This window comes from Rattus norvegicus, chromosome 12 (assembly GCF_021556685.1).
Source record: "Rattus norvegicus strain SHRSP/BbbUtx chromosome 12, alternate assembly SHRSP_T2T, whole genome shotgun sequence".
NCBI classification, from domain to species: domain Eukaryota; kingdom Metazoa; phylum Chordata; class Mammalia; order Rodentia; family Muridae; genus Rattus; species Rattus norvegicus.
The window spans coordinates 13,973,073-13,998,865 of NC_141545.1; the positions used below are offsets into that span (position 1 = coordinate 13,973,073).

Consider the following 25,793-nt stretch of genomic DNA (forward strand, 5'->3'; position numbering starts at 1 on the left):
AGGCCTCTGTGTCTCAAAGCTTCTCAGGGGTTTCTGGAAATTTCTGGCAGTCTGTGTAGTACTGAGTATTAAGTACTTATGTCTTCTGAGCACTCATTACCATGATACGCATGCATTGAATGGGAACTGCTTTCATTTTATATCAAGACTGGGGAAAACAAAACATAGATGGAGTAAGTACTTTGCTTATAGGCTAAGGTTATAGATTCGAGAGCCGGCCCAAGAGCTTTACCTCCAGGCGGTGCCACCTCATCAGGTCACGTGATAAATGACCCTATGCCACAAATGTGCTGTGGGCTAAGCTGTGAGTTCTTGATCATGTTGCTTAATGACGAGAAGTCTCCATTTTCTCTGTGTGAGGGGGACAAGGCATCAACTTCCGAGTGTTTGGAAGCATCAGGCTGGGGACTGCAGAGTGCTCGGCAGATTGGACAGATGTGCACCCAGCGGAGACTGGAGACTGAGTGAACGACCCCATCTGGGGTTAAGTCGGGCTCAGAACCTCTTCCGGGAGCCTAGGAGAGGAAGGCACTAGGCTTCCTGAAGGCTGTTTGGGTTTGTTCTCCAGACCTGCTAATGTAAACATCTCTCACTCCCCAGGAATTATTTTAGGACCAGGAAACAGCACGCTGTTTATTGAAAGAGTCACAGAAGAGGATGAGGGTGTCTATAGGTGCCGAGCCACCAACCAGAAGGGGGTCGTGGAAAGCTCAGCGTACCTCACCGTGCAAGGTAAACAGCTGGTGGCTCAGACACCTGTTTCCCTGTTTGCTTAACCCCTCCCCCAGCCCTGACCCCCAGCTTCGGCCTTTCCCCCCCACCCTCTACCCCCACCCCGCGTCCCTCCCTCCACCTCCCCGATCCACGGTCTCCTCTGGCAGCCCAGAGCGTTCTTTCCGTACCCCTTTCTCCTTGCCTGATGACATTGTGTGGCACCATCTGAAGGAGGAGGTTGGCTGTCCTTGGACACCCCAACCCAGCACTCTCAGTAGGGGAAGTACTTCCCCGAAGAAAAGAGCCTGGTGTGCTAACACTGTGGATAAAATTACTCAGGAAGGCCCAAGGGGTTCACATCTGTGAGAAAGGGCCAGGAAGAGAGACGGGACCCACCCATTGACTGCAGGATCACCCCTCCCCCTCCCCCCTTTTTTTCCCAAGTGCTGGAAATTACAGTTGAGATGCTTTTCCCTCTGCTGGCTTTTATCACAAGGAGACGCAGATTATTCTCAGAAGCAAGACACACAGAACGGCTCACATCTCAGACACCCACGGCCCTCGCGAGCACCACTTTTTGGGCCTCAGATTTTATTGAAGAACAGAGCACAAAGTGGCTGGGCCCCGCCCTGACCGCGGCCGCTTGGCTTCCATTTAGAAAATGGTTTTCAACCCAGGTTTTGTCTTTCCCGTGCTAAGCCCCATCCCAGCTCTAAAATGTACAGCATCCTAAGATTGCTGGGCGCCTCTTAGGTAACGTGGCCATTCCACGGTGCTGGTGTGGTGCTGGGGGCGGGGTTTGCATTTGAGAGCCTAGGGGATGCCAGGAAGGAAGAAAAGCTAAAACTATTCCACCGCAAACCCGTACTTCCAGAAAGGAGGATCGTACTCCCCAAACAGCCTGAAGAGTGCTCCTGTCTCTCAAATCTTCCTTATCTTAAAATGGTCTTCCAATTCTGCCCACACATCAAACGAGACCAAGTAAGCCTTTCACTCGAGCAGCTCCTCTCTCAAACATCTGCTCCTCTGCCCCTGGCACGGATATCAGGTTTGGCCACCCCCGCAGCTGCTTCAGGCCAGGGAGAGCAGAAAACAAGAGATGCCCTCAGGTTGACTCAGGGCTGTTACAGTGGACCCACGGGGTGTGTGGAGCAGTTAGGAAGCCCCCGGAGGTGCAGAGAGGTCACCTAAAGCTCAGTCAGCTGGTGGTGGCCCTGACGAAGGAAGTTCCCTTTCTTCTTCTTCTTCTTCTTTTTTTTTTTTTCTCTTTTCTTTTTTTTTTTTTTTTTCGGAGCTGGGGACCGAACCCAGGGCCTTGCGCTTGCTAGGCAAGCGCTCTACCACTGAGCTAAATCCCCAACCCCAGTTCCCTTTCTTCTTAAACCCACCTCCACCCCATCCCACAGCTGCCTCACCTCGCTAAGCACCTGCATCCTGGTGTTCTCTAGTGGGCAACACGGTCAGCAGCGGCTGCACATCTGGTGGAGCGAGAGGCGTCCTGGCATGAAGTAAGAATGTGCATGTCAGTGTGTAAATCTTTCCTCTTCTGACAGGAGGATCGGGGCATCTCAGAAGCCATGTTACTTGACCTCATGGTTTACAACATCTGTGACCCCAGTATTTCCCCCTGAGACTGTCCTCCAAAGGCTCACAGAGGGTGCGGTTTTAGGGGAGCAGGCATCAGGTCCATAGGAGGATATACCTTGAAACAGGGAGCTGTTTGCAAGCTGACAGTAAACGGAGCTGGGGAAAACTGCACATGAATGACAGCCAGGTTCTCGGAGGACCCTGGGCTCACAGAATTAACATGATCATGGGATGCCATTCAGGGCAGTGGACTGCAGTTGTCTGCAGATCATCTTATAATTGAAAATGGAGGGCTGGAGCGATGGCTCAGCGGTTAAGAACAATGACTGCTCGTCCAGAGGTCCTCAGTTCAAATCCCAGCAACCACATGGTGGCTCACAACCATCTGTAATAGGGATTCGATGCCCTCTAGTGTGTCTGAAGACAGTGACAGTGTACTCATATACATAAAATAAATAAATCTAAAAAAAGAGAGTGAGAGAATGAAAGGAAGGAAGGGAGGAAGGAAGAAAATGGAGAGCTGGAGAGATGGCTCAGTGGTTAAGAGCACTGGATGCTCTTCCAAAGGACCAGGGTTCAAGTCCCAACACCCACATAGCAGCTCACGCCTACCTATAACTCCAGTTCCAGGGGGATCTAGTACCCTTAGACAGACATATACGCAGGTAAAATACTAATAAAAATTAGCATTGCACATACCTTTAATCCCAGCACACACAGAGAAACCCTGTGTCGAAAATTAAGAAACTAACAAAGAAAGAAAGAAAGAAAGAAAAGGGAGAAAGGAAGAAAGAAAGAAAAGGGAGAAAGGAAGGAAGGAAAGGAAAGGAAATGGACCCTCGCCCTTGAACTTATGATTCATGTCACTGAGGCTGTGAAGCACACCCTGGCTTCAGATGTGATTTCCTGGCCTGCTCCTATCTCGCCCCGTGGAGTTAGGAAACATAGGCACATGGGTTGTGTCTGTGGCTATGTTTAACAGATTTAAAGAGGTTCAGGAATCAGCCAGGAAGGAAACGGTCTGCTCATTTTATTCCCTTTGCAAAAGGAGTCTTATACTGGCAGATAAAACAATGCGTTATTTTGGTGTCTGAAAAGGATTGTGGAGTCCGAGTAGCTTCTCTAAATAATCACAGATCTTGTTTGCTTTGGACGGGACTTTGGGCACATGTGGAGCTGGGAAGGGGGGAGTCGCCCAGTGTCAAGACCACAGTAAAGCTGTCAGCAATCAAGACGCACTTGACCCACTTGTATCCAAAGACCTAGACTAAGCTCTCTCTCACGGAGGCTAAAAGCTAGACTCTGCACAGGACTTTTCCTACAGCAGACTAAGGCATGCTGTGCTCAATAGTATTCAGTTATACAGGACAGTCACCTCAGAGGATGACCCCACTTCAAAGCATCTGCTACAGGTGATGATGGCTTAAGGGATGACACATGAAGGCCTCCATGCGGGACGTGGTGTCCCAGACGTGGGTTGTAAACATGGGCTTGAGAAAGGAGCCACACAGTAAGTAAGGAAGGGGTATGTAGCACGCTCCCTAATTAGATCCCAAGGCTTTATGATAAAAATGGCTCAAAACAAAGGTAGCACGCGTCCCAGTGCTCCCTGCCTTGGTCAGTGTTCCATTGCCTGGTCCTCTGCGACCTGTAGTCATCCCCCTGCGGCCATCATGGCACTGAGCATGAAGATGCTAAAGTAACTTAGGACTTTGTGGATCTCCTTCTCTCTTAGATGCTGGCAATCTTCAGAGTCCCAAGTAACAAAAGATGAAGGGTCTCTTCCTAACTGTACACAGGATGCTGAAGGCCCTCAATTTACATAGTTTTTAAAAAGAAACAAACTTTCAACTCCAAACTCGGTGTAAAGCTGGAATAATACAGTTGCCCTGTCTATCTTTGAAACAGTTTCTTTCCTCCCCACCCCCCCCAAACACGGAACCCAGGGCCTTGCACTTGCTAGGCAAGCTCTCTACCACTGAGCTAAATCCCCAAACCCTCCTTTTTTTTTTAAATGCTTTCTAAGAATTCATATAGACCAATATAGATTTAAATAAATTTTAAATTGGTGCCCGAGCTCAGTTCTTGAAATGAAATAATTGGGCTTCAAACACACCCACCTTATTTTTCCTCGTGGAAACTAGGCTTATGTGAATCCACACAGGGCATGCCAGACACAGATGGTAGCTTTGTTAGGAAGGCCTGGATGTGTTGATTGTACCTTACCTTATTAAACACATGGTATACTGCGTTAAGCAGGCATGCATGAATATACTTGATTCTTTTATTATTTTATGCATATGAGCGTTCTGTCTACATGTACATGTGTGTATTGCGTGTATGCAGTGCTTACAGAGAACCAGAAGAAGGCACTGGAAACCGTGGAACTGAAGTTGTGCGTCAACACGTGGGTGCTGGGAATCAAACCCAGGTTCTCTAGAAGACCAGCCAGCACTTTTTTAACCACAGAACCACCTTTCTATCCCCATCCCCATTCCCTGCCGAAATTTTGCAGCAATCCTGTGAGAAAGTTTAGCTGTGGAAGATAAGGCTCTAGTGGGACCCATGGAGGAGTCGGATGACCTTGCAGGGCCACCAGGCTAGGAAGTGACAGAGCTGAGAGTCGGAAATGCTTGAGCCCCTCCCTTGCACTGTGTCTCCTGCAGAGTGGGGGTCCTCTCTGCAGCACTTCACTTTGGGAGCTGAGTCACCTTTGGAAAACTCCCTCCCCTCCTCATACTACTGTTTCTTCGCTGCAAAAGGGGAGCGGTGATGGTGGTTGACTAACCTTTCCAGGGCCCTTCCAGGATGAAGAGATTCTGTCCTGATAAAATCTGAAGTGCTAGCTATTATTAGTGTTGGCTGATGGGCTCCTCCACTCCGGCAAAACTTTTAGTATCACATCATTTCCTGGGCTTACTCTGAGTCACCCAATGGTATACGAACCCGCAATATTCCTGTTTGGCTTAAGGATTGGCTTGCGATAAGAATGTGTTACAGAACAAATGTCTCAGACTGCAATTTTATTTTCTTTCTTTCTTTTTTTTTCTTTCTTCCTTCTTTCCTTAACCGGAAATTACTCTCCAAAAAAAGCACGCAACTTGTCTACCTCACAGGGGTGCTGCTCAGAGGGGGTCAGAACATGGCCTGTGATAGGGGTCCTGGCCTGTGTTTTCCCAAGTGAAAAACTGTGGTTCTCAGTCTCCTGTGTATCCAGATGCTGCTGGGGACAGCGAGGAGTTGAGAGCGGAGGTCCGCAAGTCTGCATCCTCCCCTAAATGCCAGGCAGGAAGGGGATGGCTGAGCCCCAGACAAGGTGAAACCTGGTTTGGTTCCAAGTGAGTGCCAAAAGCACAGAGGGCCGAAAGAGAGAAAGCCTTCTCCAGGAGATTAAGGTGTGCCCCACCCCACCCCCAGAGATCCTTGATGAAGGTGACAGTCCTTGCTTGTCCAAACCCCTTTATTTATTTTTTTTATGGCGGATGTGAATACATCTTACTTGGGGTGAATCAGGGATTAAATACCTTTTGTAGGAAGGTTGCCCAGTAAGGGAAGTTCATTGGCTAAACACTTGGGGCCTATCTAGATACCTCATTGGCATGGAGAACAATGGGTTTTTATGCTGTGTGACCAGTCTTCATGGTCCTCTCAGTGGGGTGTCATGGTTACAGATCAACAGATCAGGTAGAGCCTGGCTGGGAACGGTTCTCACACCTGCCGTTCTCAATTATGAGATTTCCTGGGGTTTTGAACCTGCTTCAGCCTTACCAGTTCTTCTGTCTGGTGGCACGGTCCACCTGTGCTGAGCTGTCTCTCCAGCCCATAAAACTGTATTTAAAAGTTCAAAGGGGTTGAGAGAAGGGGCAGGAAGTGAGGAAAAGTTTCAAATCATACCTAACAGCAGTTTGCACTTTCACCCCTGTTGTCTAAACATTTTAAAAAGAAAGTGAGGCTCTGGTCTCCCACACAGCTGCTCACAGACTCATACAAGAAAGTTTTCCCAATTCCTAGTTGTGCTCCCCCCCCATCCTTTTCCCACCCCACCCCGCTAAAGCTCCTTGGTGATTTGTTTCTTGGGAACTCACCTGGTTATGCTCTTTTAGCCGAGCTGATGGTTCTGTGGCCTGAGGTTCTGGCAGCCTGCTACCGTAACACAGTGCCACATGCCAGGCCAGAGCTCGGATGCCTAGCTACTGAGAAAACACCTAAACGTTTCTTAGGCTGGTCTACCCAGCCAAACCCTGTTCCTGGTAACCATCCTGCAAAGGTGTGAGGCCAGTTCACTCAGCCAGAACTGCACACAGAGGGCCCACCACCACTGCCACTAGACAGGCTTGAGACACTGCATAGTGCACACTCTTGACCTCCCTCAGAAATCAGACGACCTGCTAAGTGGAACCCAGAAGGATGACAAGAAGCCTGGGGAGGTAACTGATGTGGTTCTGTCTGTACAAGGGAACAAGAGCTTCTCTCTACCAAAAGGCACCCATTAGCGTAATATATGCTTGGCCACATTCTTGTCAGCATCCTGAGTGAAAACAGAGGCATGCTGTGTCCTTTTACACACATCTTATGGGAGTTATGAGCCTGAGACCAGCACTCTCTCCCAATAATTATCAAGTTCTGCCCACATTGCTTTGCCCCTGAGCAGCTGGGCTATTTTGTAGACTGAACTGATCACCTGTCACCAGCCAGTTGAAGTATGTGTGTGTGTGTGTGTGTGTGTGTGTGTGTGTGTGTTGGGGGTTGTGGGGGTGAGGACGGGGTCTGGGGGGAGGGGCATCTGTCAGGTGAGTGTGTAGAGAAAGCACCTAGGGGCTTGGCTTAACAGCTCTTCAGCAAAAAGTAGCAGAAACAGATCAAGTGGAACACAGATGCCACCATATAAACTGCTAAGATTTTTTACTAAGCACTACCAAATACTAATGTTCAATTGAGCCTGACATTCTGGTATTCTAAGGCGTCGGTTCCTCAAACATGTGACTACTTATAAATAGTCCCACCCGAGAGGAATTTTGCTTGAGTAAGGACTATGGAATTAGACTTTGGGGGGCCAGTTTCCTGTCCTATGGGACGCACTGGGAAAGTTCCCACAGTCAGACAGGGCCACTTGCTTCACGTTCCGTGCAGGAATCCTGTGCAAGGACCCTATGAGGACATCACCATCAGCATCTGTGACAATCAAAGGCTGCTGTAGGGTGCCTGTGTGCTCGAGCTCGTATGCACACACACACACACACACACACACACACACACACACACACACACACACACACACACACTCACACACGTAGTAGAAGAAATTCATACTCCCATGAAATGAACTTTGGTTTACACTTTCCTCACTCCGGGGGTGTATACTGAGATTAAAAGGGAAAAGAAAATATAAGACCTAAGAGTTTAAAGTTTTAACTTAATTTTTAAAATTGGGAGTGGGGCTGGAGAGGTGGCTCAGCAGTTAACAGCACTGGCTGCTCTTGCAGAGGACCTGGTTCCGTTCCCAGCATCCACATGGTGGCTCACAGCCACCTGTAACTCCAGTTCGAGGAGCTCCAACGCCCTCTTCTGGCATCCAGAGACACTGCATGCATGTGGCACACATACATATACACTGGCAAAACACCCATGCATATAAAATAAAAGTAAACCAATATTTTTTTTTAAATTGGCAAGCCATGACCTTGTCATGCAACATAAGAGCCTCCACTATGCTACACTGCCAGCTCGAATTTTGAACTTTATGCTGACAGTCATGGAGAGCACACACTGAGGCAGTGTAGTGACAGGATTGGAAAGGAGCCATCTGTGGCCCTGGAAAGGAGTAGAAGTGACCCGAGGCAGTCAAAGCTAGGCAGGTGAGAACGGAAGCGGAAACGGGTTCTCTAGGCAGCAACAGAGGATGGAGAGGAGCAAATTCCTTCACAACCCCTGAAAGCAGGGGAGGGCAGCGGACGTTGCCTCCCTGACGTGAAGGCTTAGAAGTTCCAAGGAAAGGAGCAAATGGCAGTGTCCTCAGATGTGTGACCCTCGGGTCAGCTGGGTTAAAATCTCAGCGCCACCACTCACAGGCAAGAGGACTAAGCGTCGGGTTTGGGGATTTAGCTCAGTGGTAGAGCGCTTGCCTAGGAAGCGCAAGGCCCTGGGTTCGGTCCCCAGCTCCGGAAAAAAGAAAAGAACCAAAAAAAAAAAAAAAAAAAAAGAGGACTAAGCGTCAACTTCCTCATTCAAGAGATGGGGAAAGTCTACCTCACAGGAGTGTCAGCAGTGTCTCTCATGGTTTCCGGAGTGCATATGTGCTGTGATTCGATGCAGGTGACCTCACTAACTCCAACTGCCTGCAGCATGGCACCTGGTTTGTTCATCACATAGGTGCTCGGAGTCCCATGATGCTCCGGGCCCCGCCCTGTGCCTCCCATCATACCGCCCCGGTCTGCACAGTCATCTCCTAGGGCTGGGGCTTTCCTTTGGCTCTTCCCTCTCCCATGATGACCTTCTCTGCCTTCCCGTCTGCCAATCAAACTTATTTAAAAATGCATCTTCCAGAGGACAATGAATCCATCAACCTCGGAGGCGTTTTCAATTTATTGGGACGGGGGGCGGGGCACGTGCCCCAGCACAGAGGTGGAGGTCAGAGGCTAAGGCATTTTGGAAGTTGGTTCTCTTGTTCCATCTTGTTTTGTGGGCAAAGTCCCTCTCGTTTCTGTGACTGAGCTGAGTATTTCATTCTAGCCGGTGTGTAAGCTTCTCTTGCCTTTGCCTCCAGCTCACCACAGGAGTGCGGGGATTACAGTTTTTCCCATGGGTCCCAGGGAATGAAAATCAAGCAATCAGGTCCACACGGCCAACTTCGCGGCCATCTCTGCCGAGCCCCGAAGCCTTTAAAAAGATTGGCTTGGAATGTAGCGCGGTTGGTAGAGCACTTGCCTAGCATTTGTGAGGCCCTGGGTTTGAGGCTCAGCACTACGTGAACTGGTTGTTGCGGCATACGCCTATAATCTCCACCTTGAGAGGTGGAGGCAAGAGAGTCAAAGGCACCCTTGGTGATGGGGCCTCCTTGGCATAGCTACATTTTTAAAAAATAAATAAAAAAAAAAATAAAGCAAGGTTAATGTCTTCGTATCTGCTATGAGACACTTGGTTTGGTTTACTGAGTTTCTTGAATGTTCCGACTCTCCATTCCTGGTGTGCCTGCTGTCGCTGTAGGGGAATTTAGCTCATGCTAGCTGAATGAAGACTGAATTAAGAGAACCCCACGTGAGGTACTCATGTTTGAAGCTATGATATTGTTGTCGTGTATTCCCAGGGGTGTGTGTGTGTGTGTGTGTGTGTGTGTGTGAGAGAGAGAGAGAGAGAGAGAGAGAGAGAGAGAGAGAGAGAGAGAGAGAGAGGCAGAGAAGACTGCCTGCCCTGGGTCTCTCCGCTTGGATCTGGGAGGGACAGTGCTTGGGTTTGTGCTATAAACCGCGGAATCGGTGTGGCTGGGTGGGAAGCAGGTCGTGGTCCCCCTCTTTCCTCTCAGCCGGTGCCTTCTGGCTGCCCAGCTCAGAGTCCCAGAGGCAGGGAATAGCACTGTGGTGATTGTGAGCGGCTGCCCGAGAAGAAGCAGGCAGGTCACCATCCTTGAGTTTTGTTTTTATTTCCAAGTCTGCTTTGAAGGATTTTGTGAGTCCCAAAGTGGCCCTTTTTATGTCTTTTTAATTTTTTTCTTTAGAACGTCCTCTAAAACCCACTAGGCAGATTTAGCACTTTGACAAGCCCTGCCCCTTTAATTTCCTTCCATCTTTAGTCTCTCTTTTGATTTTTGATTAATTATTTCTGAGAATACTGGTTACAAACTCAGCAGCATTTTTGGAAAGTTCTTCCAGGCGCAAGTTCTCGGCCTGTCTCAGAAGCCTTGGGCTCCCACAGATGCCCAGCTAGAGTGAGGGGAGGTGTCAAATTACAGGACTTCTTTCATAGCATCTCTGTGGTTTTTCTCTCTCTAGGAACCTCAGACAAGTCAAACCTGGAGCTGATCACCCTCACGTGCACGTGTGTGGCTGCGACACTCTTTTGGCTCCTTCTAACTCTCTTCATCCGAAAACTGAAGCGGGTAAGAATACAGAAGATAGGATTACCGAGCCATGCAATCCCCCTTCTGTGTTCTATTGTTCAGGTCTCACTTGGGCAGCCATCGTGTTGATATATATATATATATATATATATATATATATATATATATATATATATATATATATGTATGTATGTATGTCACGGGGCAGGGGGGTGGGGGTGGGAGCGGCTCACCCCTAAACAAAGAACTATGGGCAGCTAACAATTGCTGAGAAAGGGAAAATTAGCCTCTCCCAGGGATGATCCCCCTAATTAGTTATCCAATGCCAAGTGGCCATCCCTAAAATCATGTATACACAAAAAACACTAAACAGACTCAGTAGGTCGTACTCTCTGAGTTCGAGGCCAGCCTGGTCTACAAAATGAACTGGGGTTATCCAGAGAAACCCTGACTCAATACCTCTCCTCACGAAAAAGAAAAGAAATAAAAGGGAAGGTGAGGGGTCTGGAGGGATGGCTCAGAGGTTAAGAGGACTGGCTACTCATGCAGAGGACCTGGGTTCAGTTCCCAGCACTGGCATGGCAACAGTTGCCCGTTTCAGGTAATCTTACACAATCCTCTGGCCTCCGGGGGGAACAGACATGTACACGATACACACACATACAGGCAGGAAAAACACTCACACATAAATAGAGGTTTTTTTTCTTTTTTCTTTTTTTCGGAGCTGGGGACCGAACCCAGGGCCTTGCGCTTGCTAGGCAAGATAAATAGAGTTTTAAAAAGAGGGGCTGGGGCGAAATGAAGACCTGCCTCTACTATATTTCCCATGAGCCTGTGTGGTGTACAGCATTAGTCCCTGTGCCAGGTCTTCTGGGGACCTTGGAGAGCGACTGCTACTGTACACCGTCTAGAAGGAAACTGACTTGACCCCATCACAGAGCTAACTGTCACACTGCAGCCCTGCACTAGGGAGAAGAGATAGGTAACCAAGCCGGGGACACGGTGGCATCTATATCTTAACCCACCTATCGCCCCAGCATTCAGGAGGCAGAGGCAGGAAGGTGTGCATGTTTGAGGCCAGCCTGGACAACTTAACGAGATGCTGTTTCAGAAAAGAAAAGAGAAACAGAAAGGAGAAAGAAAAAGGAAGGGAAGGAGCTAGCTGAAAGATGTAAGGGGTTGCGTGGTCTGTGGAGGAAACAGCATTGGGGGAGCTATGTGAGGCTGCCAAGGCAGGGCCAGCTTAGGCCAGCATGGGCCAGCATTTTCTAGAGATTCTCCTGTATGGTTGCATCTCCTGTATGGTTGCATCTTATGTAGGGTCTCTGTTCATCCTACCAAAATGTCAGGGGGTTGTGTGGGGAGTATAATTCTCCATTTTAAAAAGGGAAACCTTGAGGTTCCCTGACATAAAGACCTGGGTCCAAATGTCACTATGGTAGTTTGGTTTTGAGCACAGGCTTGTCTGATCTCAGCTCAATATTCAAAATCATAAGGCATGCTTGGTTGTTGGAATGGGAGGGGTGGCGGCAGCCACCTTCCATGTTCCTATGAGACATCAGTCTTTTGCCAGATGGAGCGTTAGGTTCTGAGACCTGACAAAGCCCCTGCTTTGGAAGGAAAGAGTTGTTTTGAAAGGAGAGAATACATCTTCTGGGGAAATAACTTGGGGGGAAAAAAGCAAGCTTGCAGGAACTGCCGGGGTGGTACAGAGCTGGGATAGCCCAGGGAAAAAAAGTGGAAGGAAAAAAATTGAGCAAGAAAGCGTAAGATGCTTAAGTCGAGATGCTCAAGATAGACTTGAAAGAGGATAACTATAAGGGATAACAAAATCAATCAATCAATCAATCATCTATCACACTCTAACCTACTCCCTTCCTCCCTTAACTGGGACAGCAGCCTTCCTATTCAGCAAGACCTAATTCAATAAGACTAGAAAGATCTAGAACAGATTTAAGAGGGGTCTGATGCTGCCAGGATTCCACAGCTTACGTGTTGGGAGAAAGAGATCGTCTACAATTGGAGTGGAGGAGGCAAAGGTCAAAGATGTCCGAGTGGCTTCTCTAACCACAATGCTAATTCCTCACTGATAAAGAATGTTCCTTACCTCCTCGTCCCTACCCGGCAGAGCCCAGTCTCAGAACAATGGCTAATGTGTATTGACCCTTGCTAGAAGCCAGGTCCCATCCTAACAGGTTGGTCAATCATTTGATATCCATAGAGACCCTCTTAGATAAGGACAATTGCTGTCACCGTTTCACAGATAAGCAAGCTAGGTTTAGAGGAGTTAAAGCACTTGGCCTGGGAGGTCGTTTGGCTGTGCACCGAGTCAAAGGGTGGCTCAAATGGAGGCAGCGTCCTCGTGCCAAGTGCTGAGAGTGAGCATCGATTAGAAGAAGAAATATTTGTCAACTATACCCTGTCAGCACATTTCCCTCACAGGTCTGCATGGTGTCCCCTCTCTCTGCCTTACATTGAGTTTCGCAGGAGTCACGTGGGCTCCACTCTAAATCCTCGACACCTCCCCACACTGCGTAAATGCAAGGTGTCTCTTGCTGGGTTTCAGCTGCCATGTGCTCTTTCGTGGTTGCGATGCTCGCCATGAAAACCTTCACCATCGAAATCTGAGCAGCTTTTTCCCTGAGCACCCAGCACCCATAGCCTGACACCGTCATCCCGACTTCTTATCTTTGACTTTTCACCTTTATTGGATGTTAAGCTAATTTTCTGCCCGGAGCTATTTGTCCCACCACGTTCTAATGATAATTTCTGTAAGGCAGATGATTGCAAGCAAATGACGGATGAAGTGAGCTGTGACTGCCTGGAACGGGCTGAGTAAGGGCTGAGGAATGTGGCAGTGGTGAGATGGCGTCTATGGAAAGGCAGTTTTCGCTCACTTCGTGCTTCCCCCTGGTTAAGGGAACAAAAATGGGAAGGGGAGGGCAGGCCTCATTTCAATGAAGTTCATGTGACTTTGAGGCAAAGAGTCTACGGGAAAGCCCTCGTGCTTTCTGTCCCATCCAGGAGTCTGCCCACAGAAACTCAATTATCCATGCCGGAGATGTGTCCGTTAGTAAGAAATGAACCTGCTGATAGGTCCTGTCAATCTGCTTCTCTGTGCTCTGCCGCCATGGTTGCTTTCTGGGTTTGATTTATATTGCCAAGAAATCGAGTTCACAGCACACAGCTGCCATATGCACTTGACATCTCAACAATGCCAAGGAACTCAAACCATGTCTACATTTACACCTGTTTTTTTTTTTTTTTTAATGATCAACTTGTATTTCTGAGAATAGACGGGACTTTGCATAAGCTAAACCTGTTTTTTTTTTTTTTTTTTTTATGAGAATTGCCATTTATTCCTGAAGTTGCCAAAATCATCACCAAGGATTCACCAGGGGTGCCAAGGGAACGAGGAGGCTCAAACACTGGGGGTTGTCAGTTTAGAGGGAGGTGGGATGGGTGGGGGAACCCCAGCTGTCCCTCCCCCATCTAATGCCACAGAAAAGGGTCCTCCTCTGGCTGGCTCCCCTCCCCATCCCCATGTCCAGTTTTTTTCAAGGGGAGGTGGGTTGGGGACTTGGGAAGAGGTTGTAGTGTGAGTGGGCCCCAGGAGGGGGAAGGGCACTGGGGGGGAGGCCCCCCCATTTCACATGCACTCACAACACTGATCTCCCAGGGAGCAGAAATTGGGGAAGCCAGCTGAACCAGGCCTCCCTCCTACCCTGGATACTAATGGCACTCTGGACTCCAAGGTCTTTTCAGATAGTGAACCAGTTAAGAACCGCAGGTATCTGACCGGTTAGATACTTCAGAAAAGGCTGTGTTTCCCGGGAGGACCCTGGGCTAACCTGGCCACTCCTGGATTTCTTATAAATTTAGAAAAGACAAAAATAATTAGATAATCCCCCCTCCCAGACACACTGCCTGTCCACCTTCATGCGTGTCGTATCAAGATAAACAGAAGAGTGCCGGAGAGATGTCTCAGTGGTTAAGAGCATTTGCTCTTCTTCCAGAGGACCTAGGTTCTGTTCCCAGTACCCACATCATGGCTCCCAAGCATTTGTAACTCCAGTTCCAAGGGATCTGATGCCTCCATAGGTACCGGCTAGGCATGGCTCTCTTCCACACACGCAGGCAGAATACACATACACATAAAAGGAAAATGGTTAATCTTTCTCAGAAAGCTGATCGTGGTTTGCTCTCAGTCACTGTTTAGAATCCCATCAGAGGTGCTTCATTTTCCCTTAAAGGAAAAGCTCTCCCACAGTTGCCTCAGAACACGATCTCTACATGAGGCCAGGGAAGGTTTGAGGCGCACTTACTCAAGATAGGATGCCCTTGCTCCAGAAATGTCATGAGAGAAAAGTAAAGAGCTGTCTCCCAGAAACACCACACTCCAGCGCGAATGTCTCTCTCAGTCACTGACTGATAGCTGTGAAGAGACACCATGACCAAGGTGGCTTTTAAAAGAAAGCATTTAACTGGAGCTTTGTCCAAGGGTGAGTCCATGACCATCATAGCAGGGAGCATGGTGGCAGTCAGGGGCAGCAGCGGAACAGGAGCTGGGAGCACACACAATCTGTGGTCACAGGCAGAGAGAGGAGGCTGGGCTTGGCCTGGGTTTTCAAAACCTCAAAGCCCCACCCTCAGTGACACACCTCCTACAGCAAAGCCACATTTCTTAATCCTTCCTCACAGTCCACCAACTGGGCACCAAATATTCGAATATATGAGCCTACGGAGGCCATTCATATTCACACTGCCAGAGTGAGTGAGTGTGTGTGTGTGTGTGTGTGTGTGAGAGAGAGAGAGAGTGTGTGTGTGTGAGAGAGAGAGAGAGAGTGTGTGTGAGAGAGAAAGAGAGAGTGTGTGTGTGAGAGAGAGAGAGAGAGAGAGAGAGAGAGTGTGTGTGTGTGTGAGAGAGAGAGTGTGTGTGTGTCGGGGGGGGGTCCGATGTTGTCAAGTAGTATAAACTGAAAAGCTGAGGTTTTAAAGTTGTTTTTCTTCTCAGTAACTTTGAGGGATATGTGTGTGTCTCTATGTCTCAGTCTTCTTCCGAAGTAAAGACGGACTACCTGTCAATCATCATGGACCCAGATGAAGTCCCCCTGGATGAGCAGTGTGAACGGCTGCCCTATGATGCCAGCAAGTGGGAGTTTGCGCGGGAGAGACTTAAACTAGGTAAGACATTTATCTGGCAGACCCACAAGCCCATCTGAGAAACCTACCCCACACAAAACACTTGTTGTAAGAAAAGCAACAGAGAGGGAAGGGAGACTTTGGGAGTCTTTATTCTAGCTGCCCATCTACTGGTTGGGGGCGTGGACCAGGGGGAATGTAATCTGTTGCCGAGACAAACGGACAAAGTAACAAGAAACACCTGTAGCTGGTTCCGTAGTTACCGAGTGGCAGGTGCTGGCATAAGCCCCAGAAATACAAGGTCTTGTTCCTTCGCCCTTAGCCCCCAACTAGTCTCCAGTTAGTAGGTAAGTAAAGAAGAGGAAGGGAGTCCCAGGTTTACAAGGCCAGGAGCCCTTAGATAGCAAAGCTACTAGGAACATAGACACCTGTTGCCTAGAACAGTCCAGCAGAGTGCGGCTCAGTTAAACCAAGCTCTCTGTGCAAACCCACGAGTTGTAAGGTCTGTGACTTTCCCGGTGTGTTGTGGTTCAGCCCTCAGCAGTCAAGACTTAAGTTTCACTTTTGAAGAGCAGAGCTTTTCCAGGTAGGGCAGATGTTGTAAACAGCAGGCCCCTGGGCTTGCCCCCAGTTCCTCTGGCTCCCACGTCACAATGCACACTTATCTCCCCGCTTTGGCGCTGCAAAACAATCGGAGCCTCAATGACTCCTACCCAAAATGTAGAGCATGGCTTCTCCAAGTTTTCCACTTGCTCCGGTGTATGCCAGAGTCATTAGTGGTTGGAACTAGGAAAACAGATTGTGAGCCCGGTGTCCTCTGCCATCCTGACCCTTCTCTTCACAGGCAAGCTGCACTGGGGTGGGGAGGGGGGTGAAATGGTTTCTCTGACTTTTCTCTTGGGGCTTGAACTGATTCTGCTTACAGGGGGAGAGGGGAGTGTGGATGAGGGCTCTGTTCAGCTTGGAGGGAAAAGCTTGGGGAGTCAGCCAAAAGCTGGAGAAAGCCAGAGAAGGCTGGTTGGGGTTAGGGGTGGGGAGCTGGGGGGAAATATACGATATTTTGAGCGAATGAATAAATGCAGGTAGCGCAGTAGATGAATTCACAGATGAATTCCTTCTGTGAGGATGAAAGTTCAGGCAGCCTGCTGAGCCCCTCGGTGACCTTGGCCTCGGTGACCTTGGCAGGGAGCACTGCTTCATTGTCTCCCACAGTCAGGAGCCGTTCTCAGGCCACTCTGCTCTTCAGAGTTGTTAGCTAGGATTAGACATACTCCTTCCAGGACAGGATTCATGAGAACTCGCTGCCAATTCCTGACCCCCCACCCCCACCCCAAGCCCAACCCACCCTGTTCCCTTCATTTCTACTCACTTTAATCCACAGCACCGGTCCCCCTAGGCTGTTTTCTCTGTCTCCAGAACTCCCTTGAGCTCTGAGAATTCACATAATCACATTTCATAAGGCTTTCCCTGTTGAAGGATTTTCTTGGTGAGGTACTTGCTACGGGGAGAGCCTCAGCTCAGCTGGAATTTGGCTGGTGTCCATCTGAGTCTCTGTTGGGTAAGAGAGAATGGGTATCAAGTTTTTTAGTGCACAGTATGGCAACAAGACAGGGAAGAGCTCCCCTCTGATTAACGTGGGAGCGAGGAGGCCCGGGAGGCCCCAGACTTCTTGGCTGCTGTTAGCCAAAGAAGTGACAAAGCTATTTGAAATCATGGCTGGCAACAGAAGGAACCAAGGTTATTCCTTCTCCACCACTAGAATGGTGGAGAGGGGAAAAATGTTTTGATGGGCAGTGTTACATTGTGGGGGGCGGGGGGAAAAGAAAGAAAGAAAAGAAGTAAGAAATGCACAGGCCAAGGGGTGATTTTAGCAGTGTCTCCGTTCACTACAGTGTCCAGTCTTGGAGGAGGCCCATCAGAAGTTCCCCTGCTTGACTGTTCCATTGGAGCCTGTTAGTATAATTGCTGAAATTAGGAGTGTGGGGGTGGGGATAGGGGGGCATGACTCCTTCCCGATTCCTTACTACGATCCCTAGGAGAGGATTCAAGTCCCTTAAATGTACAGAATACTGTCTACATAATAGACTATTTCCATTAGAAGGCAATGTGCAGGAGAAGTTGCCTTACCTGGAAAAGCACACAGGAAGTCTGGAGCTGGGCAATCACCACAGCCAATAAGACCAGTTCCCTTGATGGCCAGAGAGGGGTAGCATTGATTAGTTAGCTTTTGTCATGGTGGCCAGAGTAGCTAAGAGAAACTTAGGAACGGAAGGCTTTTGTTGTTATTGATGACGATGATGATGGCGGTTTCAGGAGGTTCAGCCCATGGTGGCCTGGCATCGTACCCGGGCATGGTGACATCATGGTGTCAGAGCCTGTGGCCATGATCGCTCCTCACATCATAGAGGACAGGAAGCAGGGAGACAGGCAGGCAAGGGCACTGGAGAACATACCCCCCCAAAACCTCTCCTTGGGACCTACATCCTTCCAGCTCAGCCAACCTCTTCAAGTTTCTAGAGCCCCCTCCAGCCACCCCCCTCCCCTGAAATAACACCAGCTCTGGAGTAAGCCCTTGTGCGAGAGTTGAATCCACGGAGGATGTTTCACATTGAAAACATAACAGGGGCCAAGTTCGTGCTGCCCTGCCCTCTCTCTCCCTGGAGTGGCTGCCACTGGTCAAGGCGATTCCGGTACTCTCGCATTGCATGACAGTGACCTAACACATTTCTGAGTGAGTGTGTGGCATTCCAGACCACACGAAGAGTTCCACGGAAAGGAAGCGTTCGGGCTGGGTCAAGTCCAGAGTGAACTAGTTCTCTCTGGAACTGGAACCAGGGATCTGAAGTCAGATTCCAATGCACAAGACGAGCCCCAGAGAGCGTCCCGTCGTTTTATGGGGCAGCCCGGTGAGGTCACGTTGTTCCCACTGATAGAAGCAAACCCCCAAATGCCTGTTAACACAAAGAGTGGGATGTCCAAGGAAGGCCGGGAAGGGAATATGTAGGGGTGGGCACTGGAGAAAGGCAGGAGCCTCTGGAGTGTGCGGAGAGATTATCCCAATGTCAGGAGGCAGCTGAAGGACGACGACATTGTTCTTTCACTCTGAAAAGCAAAGATCAACCTTCAACCAAAATCTGCCATTTGTTCTGAAAGCCAGGACCTCTCCCCCACCCAACCTTGATACACAGCACTTTGGGGCGGGGCGGGGGGGGGAGCATTGTTTACGCTTCTGTTTTAACTCAGAGCCCGTCTGGCTCAAACCAGTTTACATGAAAGGGCGTGTGACGGTGTCGCTCTGTCCCTGTTTCGTGCTTTGAGAAAGATCGGGTTCAGTAGTCACCAGCTGTACACGTCTGACTTTAGAGAACCATGTCATCTCCTGGTGTGGTCCTGCTAAGCAGAGCGTGTCCCAGGAGACAGCTCTCTCGTGATGACTCTCATCACTGAAACTGCCAGTGTGCCTCATGGAGGGCAGTTGACTTAAAGCTGCAGCAACACATAGTCATGCATAAGTGGACAAGGTCACAAGAGCATCTATCTGTCCACCTGTCTGTCTGTCTATCTATTCACCCGTCTGTCTGTCTGTCTGTCTATCTATCTATCTATCCATCTATCCATCTACACACACACACAACAGAGAGAGAGAGAGAGAGAGAGAGAGAGAGAGAGAGAGAGAGAGAGAGAGAGAGAGAGCGCTTTTGGGGTAAGGAATTGGAGAAAGGAAGGCTAATTAACTGAACGTTTATTAGCAGGGCAGTCTGAGGAAGGAGCCTGGGATGGAAAAGAAGGGTTAAATTAATAGGCAGAATTTACTTTTGCCCAATATCATTCTATCCCCCAATCCCGCTCCCCTGAGGGCACATCACAGTACAGAAGATTTAAAAGACGTTGACTTTCATGGTTTCAGCGGACCATGCTAGGGGCAGACGCTTTCTTTTTTTTTTTTTTTTTTTTTTTTTTTGGTTCTTTTTTTCGGAGCTGGGGACCGAACCCAGGGCCTTGCGCTTCCTAGGTAAGCGCTCTACCACTGAGCTAAATCCCCAGCCCCCACAGCCGCTTTCTTATGGGGCACTATTTAGCTTCCTAATTGTACAAACGAGGGGCTTTCAGCCCACTCCCCGCCCCGCCCCCCACATCTCCGGTCCACAGGGCTCCCTAGTCGCTATCCACCAGTCCTAACATGGCTGTCCATTCTGCCGTAACTGGACAGGGCCTCCTTTAGAGCAGTTACTATGCCACAGACTTGGTGGTTCAGACAGTGCCCTTCCCTGTGTGAGTCAAGTTGGCTCATTCAAGTGTGGGGAAAGCCATGGATCAACAGTCACTACAGCAAAACATAGCCGGCACCACAAAAAATACCCTGCTTTCTTATGGTTTTTGGCAATCGCCTCTCTGGGGTTGAAGCAAATTACTACCTATGTTCTGCCATGGCTCATGTGCTGAAAACCACAAGGGCTTGTAATGGTCGTATGCCCATATTAGAGCTACCAGGAAATGCTCTGACCAGCACGGAAGTCTGAGAAACGACCAAGTGCTTATTCTTAAGATCTGAGGCATCGTTACACCAACAGCAGTCACTGCCATTCATCCTTTTTACCGGAAATGTAAGGAATGACCTCAGTGGCAAGAAAAAGGGCTTGGAATATCTTAGTCATGAAACAGAGAAGCTACCTGGGTTTGGCGTTTTCTCCCTTCTGGGAGACTCTACGGCCAGTGGAAATGGCTACTTTCCTTTACTGAATGCTCGAGAAGCTTAGACTAGTCTTGAAGGATATGGTGGGGCAGGGGGCTTAGAAGCAGATGGACGAGTTCAGAGGAAAGGACACCTTCCTTTGGGTCAGTCCTCCTTTGGGGTCAGTCCGTTGCAGAATCCCTTTCAAAGATGCCCGCCTTGCATAACACATACGAAACAGCATTTCCTTCCTGGAAAAGACTCAGGCCGGCTGTTGGCAGACCAAACGTAAACCACTTCTGGGCTTTCCACAGTCTCCAAGATGGTGGGGGAATTTCATTAACCAAGGCCTTCTTCTATTGTAGGCAAATCACTCGGGAGAGGGGCTTTTGGGAAGGTGGTTCAGGCCTCGGCATTTGGCATTAAGAAATCACCCACCTGCCGGACTGTGGCTGTGAAGATGTTGAAAGGTACGTGTGCCAGACGCCAGGGCCTGCTGTCAACCACCTTTCACCTTTCTGCACCGTCAGGGCTTCTGTGTGCCTGGACTGTAGATTCAGCGACACTAGCTCAGAATAAACCTTGTCAATGAAACAGTCCAGCACTGTCCACAGGAGAGATCGCTGTCATCCTAAAAGGTCTTTCTTTCCTCACCGCTCAGGCGAGACACCTGAGGGCTTAGACCTATGGCCATCCTACGTTCAAAAGGTTACAGTTGCCGTGGTCCAGGTCCACTGTGGTTGCCAGGAAACAGCACATTGCACAAATCCCAAGGGCTCAGCCTGGGTTCGCCCTCACATAAAGGGAAACCAAAAAGTTAGAGAGAACTGGTTGGTCAAAAATTTCATTCTAGGATGCCGCCAAGCCCTGCCCAGAAAACATTGCTTCTTTATAAATAATAATTAAAAAATAAAAAAGGATTCCATCTCTCTTGAGATACAAGTCACAGACGGCTGGGTGGGAGGACTGTACATGGTGGTGTTGGTTGCTAGAGGCAATGTGCACACCGAACCCCGGAAGGCTCACGTGGCCTTTGCGGTGTGAAAAGGGTTCGTTCTTCCACGTGGGACGAAATAAGTCACACTGTGCCTCACATCAGGATTTCAAAATCAGGAAGGAGGCAGAGTAAAAGCAAACCACTGCTGGGCTTTCCACCGGTCTCCAAGATGGTGGGGGAATTTTTGTGCTTGGCTTTTGGTTTTAGAAAGGTTCCGTGTTGCCCAGGTTACTCTCATACTCCAGATCCTGCTGTCTCCACCTCCCAGACTCCCCAAACTCTTGTACCTCTTACTCCATCGGCGCCACACTCTGGAAGTTCTGTGTGAGCACATTTCTCACCTCAAAAGGGCCGTGTTCATCAGCAAAAACCAGATAAGCATCCTTAAAGGAATGAGGCTGGACAGTATACCATAACTCACACTGGGCATGTGCTCCACTACTATCACTACAATTGATTATATTTCCTCTTTATTTTTATTTATGTCTGTGTGCGTGGGTGCCTATTTGCATGTGTACTGCATTCACGCATGTGCCCACGGAGGCCAGAAGAGGGCATCAGGTCTCCAAGAACTAGAGCTACAGGTGGTGGTGAGGTAGGTGCCCAGTGTGGGTGCTGAGAACTGAACTTGGGTCCCCCAAAAGAGCAGCAAGCACTCCTAACCACTGAGCCACCTTCCATCCCCACACGGTATTTTTTTTTAATATGTTTTATAAGGAACCAGAAGAGAGGGGTTTTATTTATTTATTTATTTATTTATTTATTTATTTATTTATTTATTTGAGCTGGGGACCGAACCCAGGGCCTTGCGCTTGCTGGGCAAGCGCTCTACCACTGAGCTAAATCCCCAACCCCAAGAGAGGGGTTTTAGAGCTTCCTCTGCAAACAAACATAAATATTTAAGGAGAAGGAAATGTTACCGAATTGGGTCACTACACATTGGATGTATGTCCTGTATTGTAGCATACCCCATAAATACCCACAATCCTTACGCAAACCTTGCGGGGAGGAATTTGCTTGGGGCAGACCACCCAGACGAGAGTGGGCGTTTCTATGAGAATGCCATCAGACCAGCACTGTCCTCTACTCCTAGACTCTGAGTAGAAGTGACAGCAGCAGGTCTTCTGCTGGGGAAAGCATCAGACTGGCCACTCTTCTCTGTCAACCCCCCTGTTGTTGCACAGTGTCTGTCACTCCCCAGTTGCAGACAGGAAAAGTAGCTCCGAAAGGCTGAGCAAGCTGAGTTGCAGCCCCCGGCTTTTTCTCCTTGCCAAACAGGGATACCATCTTCGGGGATTGTTAAGTTATAAGAGAGAAGGTTCCAACTTGAGATTGTTTTCGAGGCCAATCTCTTCTACGTGATCCAGAGATCATGTGTGATATCTACTTGTGAATTCGGGGCTGAGCGATGGCTGTTCAGTTCAGAGTACTGGCTGGATGCGGCTTCAGTTCCCAACACCATCATGGCAGCTCGCACCTGCCTGTTAACACCGATTCCAGGGATCCAATGCTCTCTACTGGCCTGCACAGGCACCAGGCACACATGCACTGCACACACACACACACACACACACACACACACACACACACACACGCAGGCAAACAGTCACATGCATAAAATAAGAATACATTAATCTGGGGTTGGGGATTTAGCTCAGTGGTAGAGCGCTTGCCTAGCAAGCACAAGGCCCTGGGTTTGGTCCCTAGCTCCGAAAAAAAAGAACAACAACAAAAAAAAGAATACATATATATATATATTGTATATATATATGTTGTATATATATGTATATATATATATATTGTATATATATATGTGTATAAAGGCATCGACAGAAAAAAAAGATTTCCACAACACCCACGCCATAGAATTCCTTAAATAAAATAAAAACAATCCTCCTGCCCCAAGCTTTCTTGCTTAAAGTATTTTACTTTCCATTCCAGGGGAACTAGAAAAAAAGCATGATGTCCAACAAAGGGCAGAGTCCCCAAGCATAACCTTAAACTTTTTGGAGTTTTGGAAAAAACTGTCCATTTGGAAAAAATGTCCAAAATGAGAAAACTAATCAGCTGTTTGTTTATCCAAAAATATTTGTTGAGCAGACACTCTAAGCCAGACCTCCTCACTGGGGCTTTGAGTTTATCTGGTTATTAGTAAAAAAAATTATTCCATCTCCTAAAGCACTATACCAATATCTACTACAATAATAAGTGTACACACCTTTGACCCACTTCCAGGTCTCTGTTCCACAGAAACCTTTGCCTGTGCACACGCTCACCCTAGGGTGTTCTGGTATAGCTTTATTTGTAATAGGAAAAAAAAGAAAGAAAAGAAAATGAAGGAAGGAAGGAAAGAAGGAAGGAAGGAAAAAAGTGGGGCTGGGGAGATAGCTTGGTCTGTGAAGTGTTTAGCATACAAACATAAGGATCTGAGTTCGAATCCCTGACACTCTAGACCTCAGAGAGACCCTATCTCAAAATACATAGTGAATATATCCTGAGGAATGACACCTGGGTTTGTCCTCTGACACACACATACACACAGGGACACAGGACCTGCCTGGATGAGCCACACAGAGACAGACACACGGACACACAGACAGTCACAGACACACCCAACTGAAGACGATACATGTCAGAGGAAGCACAGTAGTCCATTAAAAGGAATGAAAAGAAGGCTGGAGAGATGACTAAGAGGTGACAAGCACTTCTTGTCCTTGTCCTTGAGGACCCGAGTTTAATTCCCAGCGCTCACATAAAATAAAAATAAATAAAACTTTAAATAAAAAAAGGAATGAGAAGAATTCCTTATATTAAGAGGGGGAGTGAATCAGTGTGTGTGTGTGTGTGTGTGTGTGTGTGTGTGTGTGTGTGTGTGTGTGTGTGATGAAAGTCAGGATCACTTGCAAGAATCAGTCCTTTCCTTCCACACACAAGTTCCAGGGATGGAACTCAAGTCATCAAGCTTAGCAGCAAGCTCCTTACTCACTGAGCCACTGAGCGGGCCCTCAGCGGGTATTTATAAGTGCATATGGAAGGTCTGAAGTTCACGGTGTGGACAGTGGCTGCTTTGAGGAAGGCGAGCAGAGCAGAGTGACTTGCACCTTTTACTCTAGCACCTCAGACTCCTCACAACACTTTTTGGTCTCTTATCATGTGCCTTCTGCCGGTGCTGGAAGGCTTTGCAAATCCTAGAGATGTTCTGCCACCTCGCTGTAACCACCTGCACACATACCTACAAACATGTAACATACGCATGCACAAGTAACATATACATACGTGCACACACACGCTCTCACACACGCCCCTTCACTGATCTCCATGCTCATACTCTTGGAATATTTTACAGTAACATTTGTTAGTATTTTTTTTTAAACAACTAAGATTATGAATACCTCAAGAATGAATGTTAGGACCAAGTACGGGGGTTGGGGGGACTCATGAAGTTAAAGTGGGGGCAGTTAAGGACACTTGCTGCTCTTGTAGAGGACCTGGGTTCCATTCCAAATGCCCACATGGTAGCTCACGACCATCTGTGACTCCAGTTCTGGGGGGTCCTGGCGGGTGCCCTTTTCTGGCCTCCACACCAGGCACAGACATGGTGCAGGCACAACACCCATACACAATTAAAAAAAAAAACAAAAAAAAGCTGGATCGCTTGAATGCTGGTTGCCTGAGATAACCCTTGAATTCCAGGCGTGAAGGGGTCTAGAGAGAAAACAACACGTTTGGACGGCGTTTACAGAAGCAGTTAGCCTGATGTGTAGAGCCTCCCCACCCCCACCCCCTTCCTTCCTTGTGACTCCAGAGAAAGGAGAGTGAGAAGGAAGGTGTGGGTGGACCCCATGCCTGAAGGGTTCTTGCCTCACCTGTTCTGGAAAGTGAGGTGGTGAGGGGCCGGCTCTGAGTCAGCACATTGTCAGCACAGCCAGGGCCACCAAAAGGAAGCGTCATCCGGTGACTAACCCCATCAACACAGCGGGCCTCTGTGCGATACAGAGGATGTTGGCCCAGGAGGGTAGGAGGAATAAAAACAGTCTGGCGACTTGGCCTTTCGCAGAATGTGGGGAGGTTAATGAAGCAAGGACAAACAAGGAGCGCAGGCATGCAGCCTCCAGGGCAGGGCGGAAGCAGCCCCATTGTCCTGGAGCCCTGACTTTTTCCTTGCTTCTCACACAGAGGGGGCCACAGCCAGTGAGTACAAAGCTCTGATGACCGAACTCAAGATCTTGACCCACATCGGCCATCATCTGAATGTGGTTAACCTCCTGGGAGCCTGCACCAAGCAAGGAGGTAAAGGAGGACAGGAGAGGCCTGCGCCTTCTGTCACACTGAGAGGGGAGCTCCCAACTCACACACCCCGCCCCCCCTGCGGCCCCCTCCCCCACTAAGAAAATGGCTGCCCTGTCTTTCTTCGGAAGAAAGACACTCCCTTTAGAAATTCTAGGTCAAATGGAGGGCCTTTTCTCTCAGGTTGACTGGGGGAGTGAGTGTGAGATGGTAAAGGTTTAAGAGGTTACTCGCCCCCTGCAACTTCCCAGCAACCCACACAAGGTGGAATCCCAAGAGGAGGTTACGTAGGAAATAACCAGCGGGGTCCCTCGTATCTTACCAGCCCTCAGGACAGGTCT

At 48.7% G+C, this 25,793-nt stretch overlaps 1 protein-coding gene across 2 annotated transcripts in view; it reads left to right on the forward strand.

The window, feature by feature from the left end:
- Positions 1-25,793, forward strand: part of Flt1 (Fms related receptor tyrosine kinase 1) — a 173,375-nt gene that overhangs the window by 116,723 nt on the left and 30,859 nt on the right. For both annotated transcript variants that reach the window (XM_087579212.1, NM_019306.2), the window contains 5 exon segments: positions 601-732; positions 10,287-10,393; positions 15,406-15,538; positions 20,534-20,638; positions 25,342-25,455. In XM_087579212.1, coding sequence (XP_087435338.1) covers positions 601-732; positions 10,287-10,393; positions 15,406-15,538; positions 20,534-20,638; positions 25,342-25,455 — 591 coding nt within the window.